Here is a 20,010-nt window from a genome sequence, read left to right on the forward strand (position 1 = left end):
CACTGGTGTGGCCCAGGTTCAATCCCTGGTCGGGGAACTAAGATCCCGCAAGCCACGCAGTGGGAAAAAAAAAAAGAAGAGGGAAATTTTTGGACACAGACAGCACACATGGAGAACATCATGTGAAGATGGAGGCAGAGACTGGGGTGATGCTTCTACAAGCCAATGAACACCAATGGCTGCCAGCAAGCCACCAGAAGCTAGGAAAGAGGCACAGAACAGACTGTCCCTCACAGCTGATGGAAGGAACCAACTTTACGCCACCTGGATCTTGGACTTCTACCCTCCTGTACACTGAGACAATATACTTCTGTTGCTTAAGCCACCTAGCTTGTGATGCTTTGTCATGGTAGCTCTAGAAAACTAATATAGCACTTAGTTCCTGGAACATAGTAGGTACTCAGTAAGTGATGGAATAAATGAGTGTCTTCTGGCGATTTTGAATTATCCTTTCATCAATGTTAAAGATATTTTAAAACTAGTCTTTCTCAGGCCTGGCATTAAAAAAGAGTAGAAACATAGCTAAAAATAAGATTAATAAGAATTTTCCCCTTAAAGCCTTTAGGTTAGATGGTGAAAGGCTGTGAGACACCTTTACCATTGTCTTGGTCATCATCACTGTTATTGAATACCATATCGTCCACCTCCATGAGATGGGTTGTCCCAAAGAGAGCCCTCATGACATTCCTTATATGAAAAGAGACAAACAGCATGAGGTAAGTGCATCAGCTCTGCCTTCCGAAGGAAAATCCAGAGGCCTTTCATTCTCTAACCATACTCTTAGGGCTCAGTGGTTTGAACTAGTGATTCCCTGTCGGCCACATGGATAAACTTACGTATTTGTTCTGCAGACCCAATCTATCCTCAACATTTATACCAGTTGTTCTCAAACTGTGCATTAGGAAACTTATATCAATGTCCAAGTCCGTCCTGGCATTAAATCAGGATCTCCAGGGGTCAGCCCATCTTCCATTTTCTCAGTTTGATATGTTTATCATTAATCACTTATCTAGCACAAGGGGCATGACACCCAATAATAACTGATAGATAGTTTACATAAGGCAACTTATATAAAGGAGAGGAACACTGAAACAAATGAAACTCTTAAAGATGTCAGGATTCTCTGGATTCACAAAAAAATGGTCATTGCAAGACACTCACCTGTGGTTCTCACCTTGGGCCAGGTACTCAATTTCCACTAGTATCTGGCTTTTCCCATATCCCGATAATCCTTCGTACATCAGGACTCGGCTGCAGTTAGATATCAAAAATTCCTTCATAGTACACATGAAGTATTTGATCTCCTTATTGCGTCCTGTTATTTTCATTTTTTAAAAAGGGAGCAAACCCAATCAACATAAAATAGTCTAGAAACATAAAAAAGCACATAGTGATACAGCTTCTAAGAATACCCTTGGAATTTCCATGGCATTGCTCATGGAGTTTCTTGAGGTCCTGTGCACTTTAAAATTTTAAAAAATCTTTCTCTAGAACTTTCCAGTTAACAGTGTGGTTTTACAGTTTTGTTTTGGTTTGGTTTGGTTTTTTTTTTTGATTCCCACAAGCTGTGAGGGAAAGGATTCTTATAATGCTCATTATGATGTCCATTTAACTTTAGTGTAGAAAACTGAGATTTGCTTAAATTATACAACCAGGAATTAAACCAGGGCTATCTGACCCTAATGCTTGTTTTCTTTTCCTTTTTCTGTAACACACTAGAAGTAACTATAGATTATTACATTAGGAAATCAGCTTAATAAACTTAGGGTTCCCATGTTGAACAATATGGATGAAAATTTTTTATTTCCGATTCTGTGAAGGAAAACTTGCTCTTTGTAAATGAGAAATTATACTTATCTCAGGGCTACTAAAAGTATTAACGGTGATAAAAAAAATTCAATTTGCTTTAAAAAACTCATATATAGATTAATTCTATCATAAGAACAACCTAAATTCTTAGTAAAAATAAATTATAGGTTTTTTTCCTTATTATAAAACTAATGCATGCTCACTGTAGAAAATATAGAAAACTTAAAAAAGGAAAAGAAGAAAATAAAAGTCATCTTGGGTTACAACCCTATCACTCTTATTTTTCTTATGTGTTTTTAAATATGTGTAACAGGATGCCCTGACTGAAATCTGAAACTCAACCTACAATCTTTGAAACCTGGGTGGGCGGGAAGGAGTTGGCAGAACGGTAATTTCTGTCAAAAGAGCTGGAGACCAAATCAGGGTTGACTCTTCCTTCTTTGCTGGACAGATCACTGTGGAGGGTCCATTCTGTTATCCATTGATAGAGTAAATACATACCTAGGTGTTAGCTAAAGTCTATTGAAAACCAAGACCACTACTCTAAGCTTAGATGTTTTATACAAAGAAGCTGAGTGTTTATTTGGTAATGTAAATTTCTGGGTAAGATTTAGTGAGAATTACTCTGCAGACCATATTGCTTCTTTTAGGTGCAACATTTCCTTTCTGAAAACGCATTTGAATTTCAATTTTGTGAGATGTGTAGTATTGTTCTTTGGCCTAAAGTTTACACAGGAACTTAGAAGATAAGGCCCAGAAGGCTGCAGAGCAGACTCTTCTAGCTGTTTTATGTTCTATTTGTATAGAACACATACAGGTAAGGACTTACTGATTGTCTTTTTAGTTGGATTCTAAAATGAGGTTAACTCAACTTGCCTTGAAGTATGCATACCTTGTTTCTATTTGAACAAGGCCCTAATACCTGAGACTGTTGTATGCATTTTTGATGCTAAAAGAACACTTTTTGTTCATTTTAGTTTTGTTATCAGTTAGCATATACAATTTCACTTACAGGCACTCTTGTAAAAGAAGGGTGTTTCCCATACTCCTAACCTCTGACAGTCTGTTTTTGGTTATAGCTTTAAGGAAAGATATGTGGGCCTGATCTTTACCTTATACTGGTGAAATCAGGGCAAAAAGTCAAGTACAGAGAATTCCCTGGCAGTCCAGTGGTTAGGACTCTGAGCTTTCAATGCTGAGGGCCTGGGTTCAATCCCTGTTCAGGGAACTAAGGTCTCACAAGCCGCTCAGCAGCCGCCGACAAACAAAACAAAACAAAACACACACACAGAAAACAAACAAACAAAGGCAACTAGACCAGACTGAGAAATATATGCATATTGTAGCAATGTATTCTAATATGTCTGTCATAGTGAGTCCTCAATTTTGTAGAAAGGGGGTTAGGACTTCCATTTACTGTCAATCATTATCACAACAAGCATATCCTAGGATGAAGTTAGGCCTCAGAGGAAGGTGACAGTGGGCATTCCTTCTCCTTTCTAGCCTTCAAGAGTTTGGGGATCTGGACTTATAAAAAGTGATGTGCCTGCAGACTCTGAAAACTACCTGAATACACTGAAAGTTAGGCATTGCTGCTGGCTCAAGTGCTCTTTGAAGTTCTGGAACTCTTGCCTTCTTTTATGCTCTGCTGACATCAAGATTCTGTCCTAATACTCCCCCAAGGTGCGGGACAGAGCTTCCTCTCAATTGCCCTAACACAGTTATGACCGAGATTTAATTTATAATGATACTTTTAGGGATGTTCAAGTCTAACAGAAGGAAATTACAAGTGTTACTTGAAATGGCTGCCTTCAGAATCCACAGGCCAATCTTCATGTGGGTCTCTTCTCTACCTCATTTTATGTCTACTTCCCTGCATAGTCTTGAGTTAGCTTTCTTATGATAGGGTCTCTCTCACCAAGAATCACAAAAACATCACTGCCGGATGGATCATAGCTCTAAATGTAAAAGGTAAAACAAAATTTCTGGAAGGGAATCTAGAAAAATATCTTCATGACTTTTGGGTGAGGAAAGATTTCTCAAACAGTATACAAAAGCACTAATTATAAAGAAAAAGACTGATAAATTGGATTTCATTAAAATCAAAAGTTGTGTTCATTAAATACATCACTAATAGAGTAAAAAGACAAGCACAGAATGGGAAAAGTTACATACAGTAAAAACAAATGGACCCATTTTCAGAATATATAAATAATTCCAACAGATCTATAAAAAAATACAATCCAATTGAAAAATAGACAAAAGATTGTACAGATACTTTATAAAAGATGATTTCCAAATGGCCAATAAATATTTGGAAAAGGCACTCAACCACATCAGGGAAATACAGATGGAAACCATGGTGAGATACCACTATAAACCCAACAGAATTATTAAAATTATAAAGACTGAGAAAACTATCTACCAAAATTGTACCCTTTGCCCCAACAGTATCACTCCTATATATATACTCAACAGCAGAAATGCATACATATGTTCACCATAAGACCTGTACAAAAATCTTTATGGCAGTATTATTCATAAGAACCCAAACTGGAAACAACTCAAATGTTGTACAAAAGCAGAATGAATACATTGTTATATATTTATAAAAGTTAATATAGTCATCCCTCTGTATCCACAGGAGATTGGTTCCAGGACCCCTGGGGATATCAAAATCTGCGGATGCTCAAGTCCCTTATATAAAATGGTGTAGTATTTGCATATAACCTAAACACATCCTCCTGTATACTTTAACTCATCTCTAGGTTCATTATAATAGCAAATACAATGTAAATGCTATGTAAATAGTTGCCGGTGTACAGCAAATTCAAGTTTTGCTTTTGGGAATTTTCTGGAATTAAAAAAAAAATTTTTTTTTGATTTGTAGTTGTTTGAATCCATGGATGCACACCCTGCAGATACAGAGGGCCAACTGTACTACACAGCAATGAAAATGGATGAATTATAGCTACATCCAACAATATGGATGAATTTCATAATGTAATGTTGAAGACCCGAGAGGCTTCCGGGAAGATGGCGGAAGAGTGAGACGCGGAGATCACCTTCCTCCCCACAGATACACCAGAAATACATCTACACGTGGAACAACTCCTACAGAACACCTACTGAACACTGGCAGAAGACCTCAGATCTCCCAAAAGGCAAGAAACTCCCCACTTACCTGGAAGAGATTAAGAGCGCTGCTTAAAGGAGCTCCAGAGACGGGCGCGAGCCGCGGCTAAAAGCGCGGACCCCAGAGACCGGCATAAGACGCTAAGGCTGCTGCTGCCGCCACCAAGAAGCCTGTGTGCGAGCACAGGTCACTATCCACACCCCCCTTCTGAGGAGCCTGTGCAGCCCGCCACTGCCAGGGTCCCGGGATTGAGGGACAACTCCCCTGGGAGAACGCACGGAGCGCCTCCGGTTGGTGCAACATCACGCCGACCTCTACTGCCGCAGGCTGGCCCCGCACTCCGTGCCCCTCCCTCCCCCGCCCCTGGCCTGAGTGAGCCAGAGTCCCGGAAGCAGCTGCTCCTTTAACCCCGTCCTGTATGAGCGAAAAACAGATGCCCTCCGCCCTCCAGCGATCTACACGCAGAGGCGTGGCCAAATCCAAAGCTGAGCCCCAGGAGCTGTGAGAACAAAGAAAACAAAGGGAAATCTCTCCCAGCAGCCTCAGAAGCAGCGGATTAAAGCTCCATAATCAACTTGATGTACCCTGCATCTGTGGAATACATGAATACACAACGAATCATTCCAAATTGAGGAGGTGGACTTTGAGAGCAAGATTTATGATTTTTTCCCCTTTTCCTCTTTTTGTGAGTGTGTATGTGTATGCTTCTGTGTGAGATTCTGTCTCTATAGCTATGCTTCCACCATCTGTCCTAGGGTTCTATCAATCCGTTTTTTTTTTTTTAATTTTTCTTAATAATTATTTTTTATTTTAATTATTTTATCTTTATTTTATGTTCTTTCTTTCTTTCTTTTTTCCTTCCTTCCCTCCTTCCTTCCTTCCTTCCTTCCTCCCTCCCTCCCTCCCTCCTATCTTTCTTTCTACTTCTACCAATTCTTTCTTTCTACTTTTTCTCCCTTTTATTCTGAGCCGTGTGGATGAAAGGCTCTTGGTGCTGCAGCCAGGAGTCACTGCTGTGACTCTGAGGTGGGAGAGCCAACTTCAGGACACTGGTCCACGAGAGACCTCCCAGCTCCACATAATATCAAACGGCAAAAATCTCCCAGAGATCTCCATCTCAACACCAGCACCCAGCTTCACTCAACGACCAGCAAGCTACACTGCTGGACACCCTATGCCAAACAACTAGCAAGAGAGGACCAGAACCCCACCCATTAGCAGAGAGGCTGCCTAAAATCATAATAAGTCCACAGACACCCCAAAACACACCAACAGACGTGGACCTGCCCACCAGAAAGACAAGATCCAGCCTCATCCACCAGAACACAGGCACTAGTCCCCTCCACCAGGAAGCCTACACAACCCACTGAACCAACCTTAGCCACTGGGGAGAGACACCAAAAACGATGGGAACTACGAGCCTTCAGCCTGCAAAACGGAGATGCCAAACACAGTAAGATAAGCAAAATGAGAAGACAGAAAAACACACAGCAGATGAAGGAGCAAGATAAAAACCCACCAGACCTAACAAATGAAGAGGAAATAGGCAGTCTACCTGAAAAACAATTCAGAATAATGATAGTAAAGATGATCCAAAATCTTGGAAGTAGAATGGAAAGAATGCAAGAAACATTTAACAAGGACCTAGAAGAACTAAAGATGAAACAAACAACGATGAACAACACAATAAATGAAATTAAAAATACTCTAGATGGGATCAATAGCAGAATAACTGAGGCAGAAGAACGGATAAGTGACCTGGAAGATAAAATAGTGGAAATAACTACTGCAGAGCAGAATAAAGAAAAAAGAATGAAAAGAACTGAGGACAGTGTCAGAGACCTCTGGGACAACATTAAACACACCAACATTCGAATTATAAGGGTTCCAGAAGAAGAAGAGAAAAAGAAAGGGACTGAGAAGATATTTGAAGAGATTATAGTTGAAAACTCCCCTAATATGGGAAAGGAAATAGATAATCAAGTCCAGGAAGCACAGAGAGTTCCATACATGATAAATCCAAGGAGAAATACGCCAAGACACATATTAATCAATGCATCAAAACTTAAATACAAAGAAAACATATTAAAAGCAGCAAGGAAAAAATAACACACAAGGGAATCCCAATAAGGTTAAAAGCTGATCTTTCAGCAGAAACTCTGCAAGCCAGAAGGGACTGGCAGGACATATTTAAAGTGATAAAGGAGAAAAACCTGCAACCAAGATTACTCTACCCAGCAAGGATCTCATTCAGATTTGATGGAGAAATTAAAACCTTTACAGACAAGCAAAAACTGAGAGAGTTCAGCACCACCAGCTTTATAACAAATGCTAAAGGAACTTTTCTAGACAAGAAACACAAGAGAAGGAAAAGACCTACAATAATGACCCAAAACAATTAAGAAAATGGGAATAGGAACAAACATATCAATAATTACCTTAAATGTAAATGGACTAAGTGCTCCCACCAAAAGACACAGATTAGCTGAATGGATACAAAAACAAGACCCATATATATGCTGTCTACAGGAGACCCACTTCAGACCTAGAGACACATAAAGACTGAAAGTAAGGGGATGAAAAAGATATTCCATGCAAATGGAAACCAAAAGAAAGCTGGAGTAGCAATTCTCATATCAGACAAAATAGACTTTAAAATAAAGACTATTAGAAGAGACAAAGAAGGACACTACATAATGATCAAGGGATCGACCCAAGAGAAAGATATAACAATTATAAATATTTATGCACCCAACATAGGAGCACCTCAATACATAAGGCAAATACTAACAGCCATAAAAGGGGAAATCAACAGTAACACATTCATAGTAGGGGACTTTAACACCCCACTTTCACCCATGGACACATCATCCAAAATGAAAATAAATAAGGAAACACAAGCTTTAAATGATACATTAAACAAGGTGGACTTAATTGATATTTATAGGACATTCCATCCAAAAACAAAAGAATACACATTTTTCTCAAGTGCCCATGGAACATTCTCCAGGATAGATCATATCTTGGGTCACAAATCAAGCCTTGGTGAATTTAAGAAAATTGAATTTGTATCAAGTATCTTTTCTGACCACAATGCTATGAGAGTAGATATCAATTACAGGAAAAGATCTGTAAAAAATATAAACACATGGAGGCTAAACAATACACTACTTAATAACAAAGTGATCACTGAAGAAATCAAAGAGAAAATAAAACAATACCTAGAAACAAATGACAATGGAGACACGACGATCCAAAACCTATGGGATGCAGCAAAAGCAGTTCTAAGGGGGAAGTTTATAGCAATACAATCTTACCTTAAGAAACAGGAAACATCTCGAATAAACAACCTAACCTTGCACCTAAAGCAATTAGAGAAAGAAGAACAAAAAGAGCCCAAAGTTAGCAGAAGGAAAGAAATCATAAAAATCAGATCAGAAATAAATGAAAAAGAAATGAAGGAAATGATAGCAAAGATCAATAAAATTAAAAGCTGGTTCTTTGAGAAGATAAACAAAATTGATAAACCATTAGCCAGACTCATCAAGAAGAAAAGGGAGAAGACTCAAATCAATAGAATCAGAAATGAAAAAGGAGAAGTAACAACTGACACTGCAGAAATACAAAAGATCATGAGAGATTACTACGAGCAACTCTATGCCAATAAAATGGACAACCTGGAAGAAATGGACAAATTCTTAGAAATGCACAACCTGCCGAGACTGAACCAGGAAGAAATAGAAAATATGAACAGACCAATCACAAGCACTGAAATTGAAACTGTGATTAAAAATCTTCCAACAGGGCTTCCCTGGTGGCGAAGTGGTTGAGAGTCTGCCTGCCGATGTAGGGGACATGGGTTCGTGCCCCGGTCCAGGAGGATCCCACATGCTGCAGAGCGGCTGGGCCCGTGAGCCATGGCCGCTGAGCCTGTGCGTCCGGAGCCTGTGCTCCGCAATGGGAGGGGCTACAACAGAGAGAGGCCCGCGTACCGCAAAAAAAAAAAAAAAAAAAATCTTCCAACAAACAAAAGCCCAGGACCGGATGGCTTCACAGGCGAATTCTATCAAACATTTAGAGAAGAGCTAACACCTACCCTTCTCAAACTCTTCCAAAACATAGCAGAGGGAGGAACACTCCCAAACTCATTCTATGAGGCCACTATCACCTTGATACCAAAACCAGACAAGGATGTAACAAAGAAAGAAAACTACAGGCCAATATCACTGATGAACATAGATGCAAAAATCCTCAACAAAATACTAGCAAACAGAATCCAACAGCACATTAAAAGGATCATACAGCATGATCAAGTGGGGTTTATTTCAAAAATGCAAGGATTCTTCAATATACACAAATCAATCAACGTGATATACCATATTAACAAACTGAAGAAGGAAAACCATATGATCATCTCAATAGATGCAGAGAAAGCTTTTGACAAAATTCAACACCCATTTATGATAAAAACCCTGCAGAAAGTAGGCATAGAGGGAACTTTCCTCAACATAATAAAGGCCATGTATGACAAACCCACAGGCAACATCGTCCTCAATGGTGAAAAACTGAAAGCATTTCCACTAAGATAAGGAACAAGACAAGGTTGCCCACTCTCACCACTCTTATTCAACACAGTTTTGGAAGTTTTAGCCACAGCAATCAGAGAAGAAAAGGAAATAAAAGCAATCCAAATTGGAAAAGAAGTAAAGCTGTCACTGTTTGCAGATGACATGATACTATACATAGAGAATCCTAAAGATGCTACCAGAAAACTACTAGAGCTAATCAATGAATTCGGTAAAGTAGCAGGATTCAAAATTAATGCACAGAAATCTCTGGCATTCCTATACACTAATAATGAAAAATCTGAAAGTGAAATCAAGAAAACACTCCCATTTACCATTGCAACAAAAAGAATAAAATATCTAGGAATAAACCTACCTAAGAAGACAAAAGACCTGTATGCAGAAAATTATAAGACACTGATGAAAGAAATTAAAGATGATACAAATAGATGGAGAGATATACCATGTTCTTGGATTGGAAGAATCAACATTGTGAAAATGACTCTACTACCCAAAGCAATCTACAGATTCAATGCAATCCCTATCAAACTACCACTGGCATTTTTCACAGAACTGGAACAAAAAATTTCACAATTTGTATGGAAACACAAAAGACCCCGAATAGCCAAAGCAATCTTGAGAACGAAAAATGGAGCTGGAGGAATCAGGCTCCCTGACTTCAGACTATATTACAAAGCTACAGTAATCAAGACAGTATGGTAGTGGCACAAAAACAGAAATATGGATCAATGGAACAGGATAGAAAGCCCAGAGATAAACCCACGCACATATGGTCACCTTATCTTTGATAAAGGAGGGAGGAATGTACAGTGGAGAAAGGACAGCCTCTTCAATAAGTGGTGCTGGGGAAACTGGACAGGTACTTGTAAAAGTATGAGATTAGATCACTACCTAACACCACACACAAAAATAAATTCAGAATGGATTAAAGACCTAAATATAAGGCCAGAAACTATCAAACTCTTAGAGGAAAACATAGCCAGAACACTCTATGACATAAATCACAGCAAGATCTTTTTTGACCCACTTCCTAGAAAAACGGAAATAAAAACAAAAATAAACAAATGGGGCCTAATGAAACTTCAAAGCTTTTGCACAGCAAAGGAAACCATAAACAAGACCAAAAGACAACCCTCAGAATGGGAGAAAATATTTACAAATGAAGCAACTGACAAGGGATTAATTTCCAAAATTTATAAGCAGCTCATGCAGCTCAATAACAAAGAAACAACCCAATCCAAAAATGGGCAGAAGACCTAAATAGACTTTTCTCCAAAGAAGATATACAGACTGCTAACAAACACATGAAAGAACGCTCAACATCATTAATCATTAGAGAAATGCAAATCAAAACTACAATGAGATATCATCTCACACCAGTCAGAATGGCCATCATTAAAAAATCTAGAAACAATAAATGCTGGAGAGCGTGTGGAGAAAAGGGAACACTCTTGCACTGCTGGTGGGAATGTGAATTGGTACAGCCACTATGGAGAACAGTATGGAGATTCCATAAAAAACTACAAATAGTACTACCATATGACCCAGCAATCCCACTACTGGGCATATACCCTGAGAAAACCATAATTCAAAAAGAGTCACGTACTAAAATGTTCATTGCAGCTCTATTTGCAATAGCCAGGAGATGGAAACAACCTAAGTGTCCATCATCAGATGAATGGATAAAGAAGATGTGACACATATATACAATGGAATATTACTCAGCCATAAAAAGAAACGAAATTGAGCTATTTGTAATGAGGTGGATAGACCTAGAGTCTGTCATACAGAGTGAAGTAAGTCAGAAAGAGAAAGACAAATACCATATGCTAACACATATATATGGAATTTAAGGAAAAAAATGTCATGAAGAACCTAGGGGTAAGACAGGAATAAAGACACAGGCCAACTAGAGAATGGACTTGAGGATATGGGGAGCGGGAAGGGTAAGCTGTAACAAAGCGAGAGAGAGGCATGGACATATATACACTACCAAACGTAAGGTAGATAGCTAGTGAGAAGCAGCTTCATAACACAGGGAGATCAGCTCGGTGCTTTGTGACAGCCTGGAAGGGTGGGATAGGGAGGATGGGAGGGAGGGAAGAGATATGGGAACATATGTGTGTGTATAGCTGATTCACTTTGTTATGAAGCAGAAGCTAGCACACCATTGTAGGGCAACTGTACTCCAATAAAAATGTAAAAAAAAAATTAAAAAAAAAGAAATGAAGACCCCATTCATTCAAAAAAAACAAAAGAAGGCTTATGTAATTACACAATATATGATTTCATTCATATAAATTTTAAGAACAGGCCTAAGTAATTTAGGGTGTTAGAAATCTTTGGGTAAAGGGAGAGGGATAAAGCATGTGAGGGTTTCCAGAGTACTGTTATTTTTCTATTTCTTGGCCTGGATGGTAATTATACATTCATTTTGTGATAATTCATTAAGCTGAAGACTTATCATTGGTGTACTTTTCTGTATGTTTTGTTATAGTTCAATAAAGAGGTTTAAAAATCAAGGCTCACTACCTACCTAGCAAAGGGTAACCCTCATTTCTGTTGCAGATGAGGTATGCCATCCCAAACATGCTGAAGAGAAGAAAAGAAAAGATGTTAGCATCAAAACAGGGAAATACTGAGAGCCAGAGGGACTAGTTCTTAGTTCCCAGAAAGCCTCCTTTTCAGTCTCTAACAGGAATCTATCCCCTGTTATCAAGGGGTCTATCAAGAGGTGCAGATGCCAAGAGGAAGGGAAAGGAGAAGTTCTTACCTGGTAATAGAGTCTCCAAACAACTTATGTAGCTGCCTTTACCACAGCACCTGGTACATTGTTCAAAAAATGCTTGTTGAATCTGCATTGGTAGAACTGACCCTTTTCTAGGGAAACCAGACACTCAGTATGGGACCCAATACAGTTAGATGTGTCATATTGTCTCACAGCATGGGAGGATTCTACCAACTGCTCAAACAATGATAGTTCACCTTTGTGGAACACATGCTATATGCCTGGCAGTTTCAAGGGCTGTACATGTATCATTTTCTTTACTCCTGACAAAAACCTTATTAAGAAGGTATTATTATTATTATGTCCATTTTACAAATGCGAAGATTGAGGTACAGAGAATTTAACTTGAACAAGATCCCACGGCTAGTGGTGACAGAGGATAGTGACAGTCAGTATCTAAAACGAGGCCAGGGGCATATGTTTGCCCACTGCATAATATCATCTCTTGAAGGGGCCTTTTTAGACAAATGGCTCATTCCCTTGTTTATACTATTATACTACCTTGTTATGCCTCTGTTATAGCACATACCAAAGTTTCCTAGGTAATATACACCTAATTTTGTGTATGTTGTCTTCCCCATTAGATTTCAGGACAGGAACCAGGCCCTGTTCATATTTGTATGTGTATTTCTATAGTCTCTTATTTGCAGAGATGGTACAGAGAAACCATAAAGAGGGCAGGCTTTGGGATCAGATAGTCCTGGTAGTTTCAGAAACAGTAGATAGTTTCTGTGGTAGACTGACTGCATTAATGGCGCCATGTCTTCATCTCTACTTGTATCTATGTCCTTTGCTATGTACTGTACATTTGCAGTGTCCTCCCACTCTGGGCTCAGACTTGTGAATGTTTTGGCCAATGGGATGTTAGCAAACATGACATAGAGGCTTGAAAAATGCTTGCTCCCTCTTGATCTTCTGATATTGCCATGACTACATGCCTGGGTTAGCCCAGTATGAGACACATAGAGTCAAACTGTCCCAGTTATGTCAGCCAAAATTCCCAGTTATCCCACCTGAGGTCATCCTGGATCAGCCAACACCCTGTTGAACCCCAGGCATGTGAACAAGCCTAGACAAGATCATCCAAATCCGTCAAGATCAGCTGAACCCCACATATTCATGAGATAAGTAAAAACTTACTGTTGTATACAACTGAGGTTTTGTGGTTGACTATAATGCAGCATTACTGTGGCACTTTGAACCTTGGCTCAATTATTTACTAGATTTATGACTATGGACAAGTCATTTAACATCTCAGAGTCTCAGTTTTTAAATTTATAAAATAGAGTTAATAATAGTTTGTTTCTACCTCATATAGTTGATATTGAGGTAAAGGGCCTAATATTTAATAAGGGCTCACAAAAATTGTTATTCATTCATTTATTTGAACAGCATTTTATTGATGATCTACACATGCCAAGAACAGTGCTGAGCCCTGGGAATACAAAGATGAATAATAAAGACTCCTTGAACCAATTATAGCCCCGATTCTGTTATCTGACCCTTTAAGATCTAGATTCTAGCCTGCTAGTATAAAGAATAATACCCTTTCACTTTCCATCCACCAAGCACTACCATATAGAGCTTTCCATGCCGTTCATTCATTTATTCATCATTACTGATGCCTACCAAGCATTGGGGATATAAGAATGAACAAGAAGTAATCACTATCCTCAAAAAGTTCCCAGTGTAGTAGGTGAAAAGGCACATCGAGTCTGTGATTGTGATGAGTGTAATGAATGTTCTAATGTGCTGTAGAGTTACACAGAGGAGGAGACAGCTAAACTCCCTGAGCTGGGGTTGGGTAGCTTCCAAAGGCAGCTTCAGAGAGGAGGACATCCTTGAGCTGGATTTCAAAAACTGACTGTGTTAGCGTACGGTATTTGTTTTTCTCTTTCTGACTTACTTCACTCTGTATGACAGACTCTAGGTCCATCCACCTCACTACAAAGTTCATATGGAATCTAAAAAGAAAAGAAAATGGTCCTGATGAACCTAGGGGCAGGACAGGAATAAAGACACAGACGTAGAGAATGGACTTGAGGACGTGGGGAGTGGGGAGGGTAAGCTGGGATGAAGTGAGAGAGTAGCACTGACATATATACACTACCAAATGTAAAATAGATAGCTAATGGGAAGCAGATGCATAGCACAGGGAGATCAGCTCGGTGATTTGTGACCACCTAGAGGGGTGGGATAGGGAGGGTGGGAGGGAGACGCAAGAGGGAGGGGGATATGGGGATATATGTATACATATAGCTGATTCACTTTGTTATACAGCAGAAACTAACACACCAATGTAAAGCAATTATACTCCAATAAAGATGTTAAAAAAACAAAACTGACTGTGGTTTTCCTAGGAGACTGAGGATGGAATGAGTGAAAGGGAAGATAATCCCCTTAGAACGCCCCCTGGACCCCCACCCAGAGGAAAGGGCACAGGAGGAGATGAGGTAGGAAAAGCAGGTGGTTACTTTGTATGCCATTGCAAGGACTTTGAAAATTATCATGAAAATGATTGGAAGATACTGAGGGGTTTTAAGCCCCAATGCGAGAGCAAGTTGGGCTTTGAGGGAATGCATTTCACTAAACACTTAGAGGAGGAGCAATCCCTGTTAATGCCTGGACACACAGTTGATGTGATCAATAGTTAATGGTTGGTGATTGGGTCCAAACAGAAACTCGAATGAGGGGATTCTCTGTTCTCTTTACACAACCTTTGAAGAATTACCCTCATAGTCTCAGAACTGAGGGTAGAATGGGATCTTCCACCGTACTATACTATCAGCAGGATAGAGGAAGATGAAGGAATTTGAAATCTGGGCCTTGGTCTGGGAAGGAATAGATTTTAATTTCATGAGCTGCCTTTGAATCTGAAATGGGTGACCTGTTGTTTTGCTATCATAATTGTCCCACTTCTTTACTAAAGAGTACTGCAAGATCAATGCCCCACACTCACACTTTCTCATTAAGGCCCAAACACTGATACACTGGTCCAGAATCTGCAACACCTTTCATGACTTTCTTTGGAAGCTCTTTAAAAAAGTAGGCTGGTAGGTTGCTGCCATTGTAGGTGACGGAGTCACAGGTCACGATTCCTGGGTAGTACATCATCATCCTGGCAGCTATGTTGACTTTTTGACCAATGACTATAATAAGAAGGAGAGAGAAAGACAAAGAGCTGGGAGAAAACAGCCATTGAACTGAGTGTAATCTGAGGCATACTGTCCCCAAACGGCATTGTTACCCTTTACTCCCTTTGCCTCTCATGGATGACACAGCAATCTCACCTTCAACTACCCAGATTCAGCCAATGGCTATTTTAAAATACATAGGGAGTTAACTCATTTAGCCACCTGGGAGGCTAAGGGGATGATCTGCTCAGGGATAGCAGGACCCTGAATATGGAGAGGATTCTGTTAAGTGGGATGCTGGACAGGGCCTGAGGGCCCTCAGATGAGGTATACTTGGTCTTCTGCTACAAGAGAGATAAGCAGAAGCTTGGGCCTGGAACAGTGATCTCCAATTGGGTCTGCATGTTCCTGTGTATGAGCCTTCACTTAATTTTTTAAGAGTGAGTAAATGGGGCTGGAAGGAGTGTGTATGTAGGATTGGTTTAGGGGATATTGTAAGAGGTAATACACTGTAGTGCGAAGAGTCTGAAACCAGGTTATGCAGGTTTGGATCTCAGCTCTACCTCTAACTACTATATGTAAATTACTTGGGCAAAATACTTGAACTCTTCCATGCCTCAGTTTTCTAATCTGTAAAATGGGGTTGATAATAGTACCTCTCTCAGAGGGTAGTTTATGAAGATTAATGAGTTAATACACATAAGGAACTTCGAGAAGTGCTGGGCTGCTAGTAAGTCCTCAGTTAATAATACTACTAATTAGGTATTAAATGTTGCACTTTGACATAAACTTGAATATTCCCAATTAAGATATTCATTTTTTAAAAACAGTTTATTATGGGGAAATTTGACTGTACAATAAAGCATGGTATCATGAATCTATATACCCATCACCCAGTCCCCAAAACCATTAACCCGTGGCCAATCCCACTCCATCTCCATTCCCATCCACTCTCCACCCTGTATTATTTTGAAGAAAATCTCAGACGTCGTATCATTTCAGACATAACTATTTCAGTTTTATATGTACTCAGTATTTTAGATGTATTATTTCTGAACATTTAAAACCGTAATAGGATTGAAGAGGAAAAAGCAGTGAAATCTTGAGATAACACCTACTTACTATTTCCTTTTGAGATTAGTACTATTTATCAGTAATGCCAATATTCATAATTTTTAAGAAGCAGTCCTGGGGCTTCTCTGGTGGCGCAGTGGTTAAGAATCCCCCTGCCAATTCAGGGGACAGGGGTTCGAGCCCCGGTTCAGGAAGATCCCACATGCCACGGAGCAACTAAGCCTATGCACCACAACTACTGAGCCTGCGCTCTAGAGCCCGCGAGCCAGAGCTACTGAGTCTGCGCACCTAGAGCCCGTGCTCCGCAACAAGAGAAGCCACCGCAATGAGAAGCCTGCGCACCACAACGAAGAGTAGCCCCCGGTCGCCGCAACTAGAGAAAGCCCACGCGCAACAAAGAAGACCCAAAGCAGCCAAAAATAAATAAATTAAAAAAAAAAAAAGCAGCAGTCCTAACCTATCCCAGGAATTAAGAGGTGTAACCGTTTAATGTGAACAGAAAATTAACATAAGGGCCCATCGTCCCATGAGATTATGGCCCCCCATGGCTCCCCTCCAATGACTGCATATTTCTTATACTCAATCATAGCCCCAGAAATGCATATTTGCAATCATTGAGCTGTCAAGGGGCAAAGCTATATGGCTTGGTTCCGTCTGGAAGACTGTAAACTTTCTGAACGCAGGGCCCACGTCTCACTTATTTTTGTCCTTCCTCCCACCAAGCCCAGTGGCAAGGCACAGTGTTTGCTGAAAGGAAGATGGAGATAAGTTAGCCCAGCACACCTGTGTACTCGTGCCTCACAGAGTGTCCAACGATTCCGCAGAAGACAATCCCGCTGGCCACGCCGATGGAAACAGTGCTGGCTCCGGGCAGAAAGAGAGTTGTGAGGAAAGAGACAAAGACAATGAGGACAAAGAAGGCAGGGAGGGTGGGGACAAGGTGATGAATGGGATGGGGGAGGGGTGGGAAAGGATCTTCAAGAAATAACTCTCTTCCCTTTGTAGTTAGGTTAGGGCAATTGTACATGGCCTGGAGATGTAAAGGAGGGGCAGTTTGTGACTGAGAGCTAAGTTCTTAGAAGTGATAACTCAGTTCACTTTTCTGCTATTTTTAAGTATTCATCTGAGCTATTTTTCTGTAAAATAAGCTCATCACCCCAAATGGACTTTCAATATAGAATGACTTTGAGTAAACAATTTTAACTATCTTTTGTGATTGCTAGAAAGAACAAGGTCATTGTTTTGAAAGGAAGTAACTCAGTGTGTGGCATCAAAAGCTAACTTGGCTAATGCATACAGATGACTAGAGGCTGAGAAGGTGGAATATTTAGGGCAAGGGGTGGTACCTGTTAGAGTAGACCAGAGTGGGCCGCAAGTAGGGTCACTGGGGTGCTCAGTCTGGGGGAGCCTGAGGGCACTGAGCTCTTGGACAGCTGGGGTTGAGGACTGGTAAACATTATCTTGACAGTTTTGCTCAGTGGATCATCTTGAGGCCAAATCAATATATAAATTTCCAACCCAAGGACTTACTTTATCTCCTAGTTATTAAAAATCAACTCAGGTCTCCAACATAGTTGGGAGCGCGACCTCTACCAGAAAGTAAGCCAGAGTAGAGAGAGACAACTCAGTTAGACTCTCTCTGGTACATTTGGACTTTTTAGGAGTATCCTTTCTCCACCTGGCCTTGACCATCCCCCGTCTGACTGCATCAGGGCTGGGTTTGCTCACCCTACCTGTACATTAGGTGAGTGATGAATGCAGACATAAGGGCACCCAGGCAAGGACAGCCTTCTCCTGTCTTCCTCTTCCCTGACACTTGTCCTATCTCCCCATACCCTACAGCAGGGTCAGGGACCAGACCGAATCAGGGTCTGGAAACACTCACTGGATCTTGTGGACGTGAGAGCAGAAGTCAAATATATCCACAGCACTTTCCAAGGCATGAGTGATCTCATCAGGTGCCTTTTCCCCAGGAAAACCAAAGACACAGAGAAAGGAGCAGCCCTGTGAGGGAGAGAATCAGCAAACACAGCTGGCAGATAGTCAGCTTTAAACTGGACCAGCTAGAGGGCCCAGTGGAGGGTGGGCAGCAATTTTCACTCTCTGAAACAAATTTCATCATGAGTTCTCTCACACCCATTTTATTTTTAGCAAACTTCATGTAACTTCTGGTGCATCATCAACAGTAGGGCTTGAACCTGAGAGGGGCTTGTTTTTGCTCCAGAGATAGTGGGTTGTACTGAGCTATTTGTGTTCACCCTCCTCTACTCTCGCCTGCGGCCAAGGTCTTGGCTGCAAGGTACTAAGTTTCAGGCCAAGAAGCAGCACAGAGCAAAAGGTACCAGCTCTGGAATCAGAAAATCTGTGTTCTCAGGCCACTTCCCAAGTGTAGAAACCTGGACAATTCAATTACACTCTATGAACTTCAGTTTATGAATCTGAAAATGGGTATAACCTAGACTTGCTGAGGTTGGTTTGATTACTGAAAATATTAATATATTATATATACATATTCACACATATATACACATATACCTTATAAACTCTAAAGTTCTTTTCAGATATTGTTATTATTCATTTTTCTTAAGGATAAAGGCTTAAGCTGGGAGTGGTTTTTCTCACAAAAATTTAACTCTTTCAAGCAGAGAGTAAACTCTAAAACTTGGCACTTTTACTACCAGTCCCTTAAAAAATGATCTCAGGGCTTCCCTGGTGGCGCGGTGGTTGGGAGTCCGCCTGCCGATGCAGGGGACACGGGTTCGTGCCCCGGTCTGGGAGGATCCCACATGCCGCGGAGCGGCTGGGCCTGTGAGCCATGGCCACTGAGCCTGCGCATCCAGAGCCTGTGCTCCGCAACGGGAGAGGCCACAACAGTGAGAGGCCCGCGTACCGGGAAAAAAAAAAAGATCTCAGACACTGTTTTCTGTAAGAAAAGGGCATAATGAATAAAGCCCAATGAGTTAAAAATTTGAGTCTATGTATGTTATATCCTGATAAAATGCAAAAGAACAGTAAAATGCCTCAATTTCTTCAACCCTCTCCAAAAAGAAGCTGACCAAGAATCAAATCCTAATTGGCGCTGGGTTCTGTTGTGATGTGCGAGGGGAGCCCTGAATCCAGGTCTGTGAAGAGACTAGAGGGCAGCCCCTTTGGGGCCACTAGTGGGTCTGCTTTGCCTGGAAATTCTGCCTAGTGGCTTGGGAAGGTCTCACGCTGGCAGTGAGACTAGCACCTCTCATCTGCTGAGTACTGACGTGAACTGGCGTTGCAACAAGTGCTTCACACATATATTTTTTAAAACTTCCAACAATCATTTGAGGCAAATACTATCCCCATTTAAATAATATCCCTATTTTTATTCAGGAACAAACCAAGTCTCAGAGAAGTTCAATGACTTGCTAAAGTCACACAGCTGAGAATTGTTGGAGCCAGGAACTGTCTCTCCAGGAATTGTCTGGAGTGTCTGTTAGACACCGAAGACTG

The 20,010-nt window shown here is 40.6% G+C and overlaps 1 protein-coding gene across 1 annotated transcript in view; it reads right to left on the reverse strand.

Moving 5' to 3' along the window:
* ADCY10 (adenylate cyclase 10) overlaps positions 1-20,010 on the reverse strand; it is a 95,281-nt gene that overhangs the window by 59,149 nt on the left and 16,122 nt on the right. Inside the window, exons 9-13 of the mRNA XM_065873683.1 lie at positions 18,413-18,531; positions 17,311-17,387; positions 15,279-15,468; positions 12,068-12,123; positions 1,162-1,315 (exon numbers count right to left, since the gene is read on the reverse strand). Coding sequence (XP_065729755.1) covers positions 1,162-1,315; positions 12,068-12,123; positions 15,279-15,468; positions 17,311-17,387; positions 18,413-18,531 — 596 coding nt within the window. The remainder of the gene's footprint in view (positions 1-1,161; positions 1,316-12,067; positions 12,124-15,278; positions 15,469-17,310; positions 17,388-18,412; positions 18,532-20,010) is intronic.

Source organism: Phocoena phocoena, chromosome 1 (genome assembly GCF_963924675.1).
Source record: "Phocoena phocoena chromosome 1, mPhoPho1.1, whole genome shotgun sequence".
Taxonomy (NCBI): Eukaryota; Metazoa; Chordata; class Mammalia; order Artiodactyla; family Phocoenidae; genus Phocoena; species Phocoena phocoena.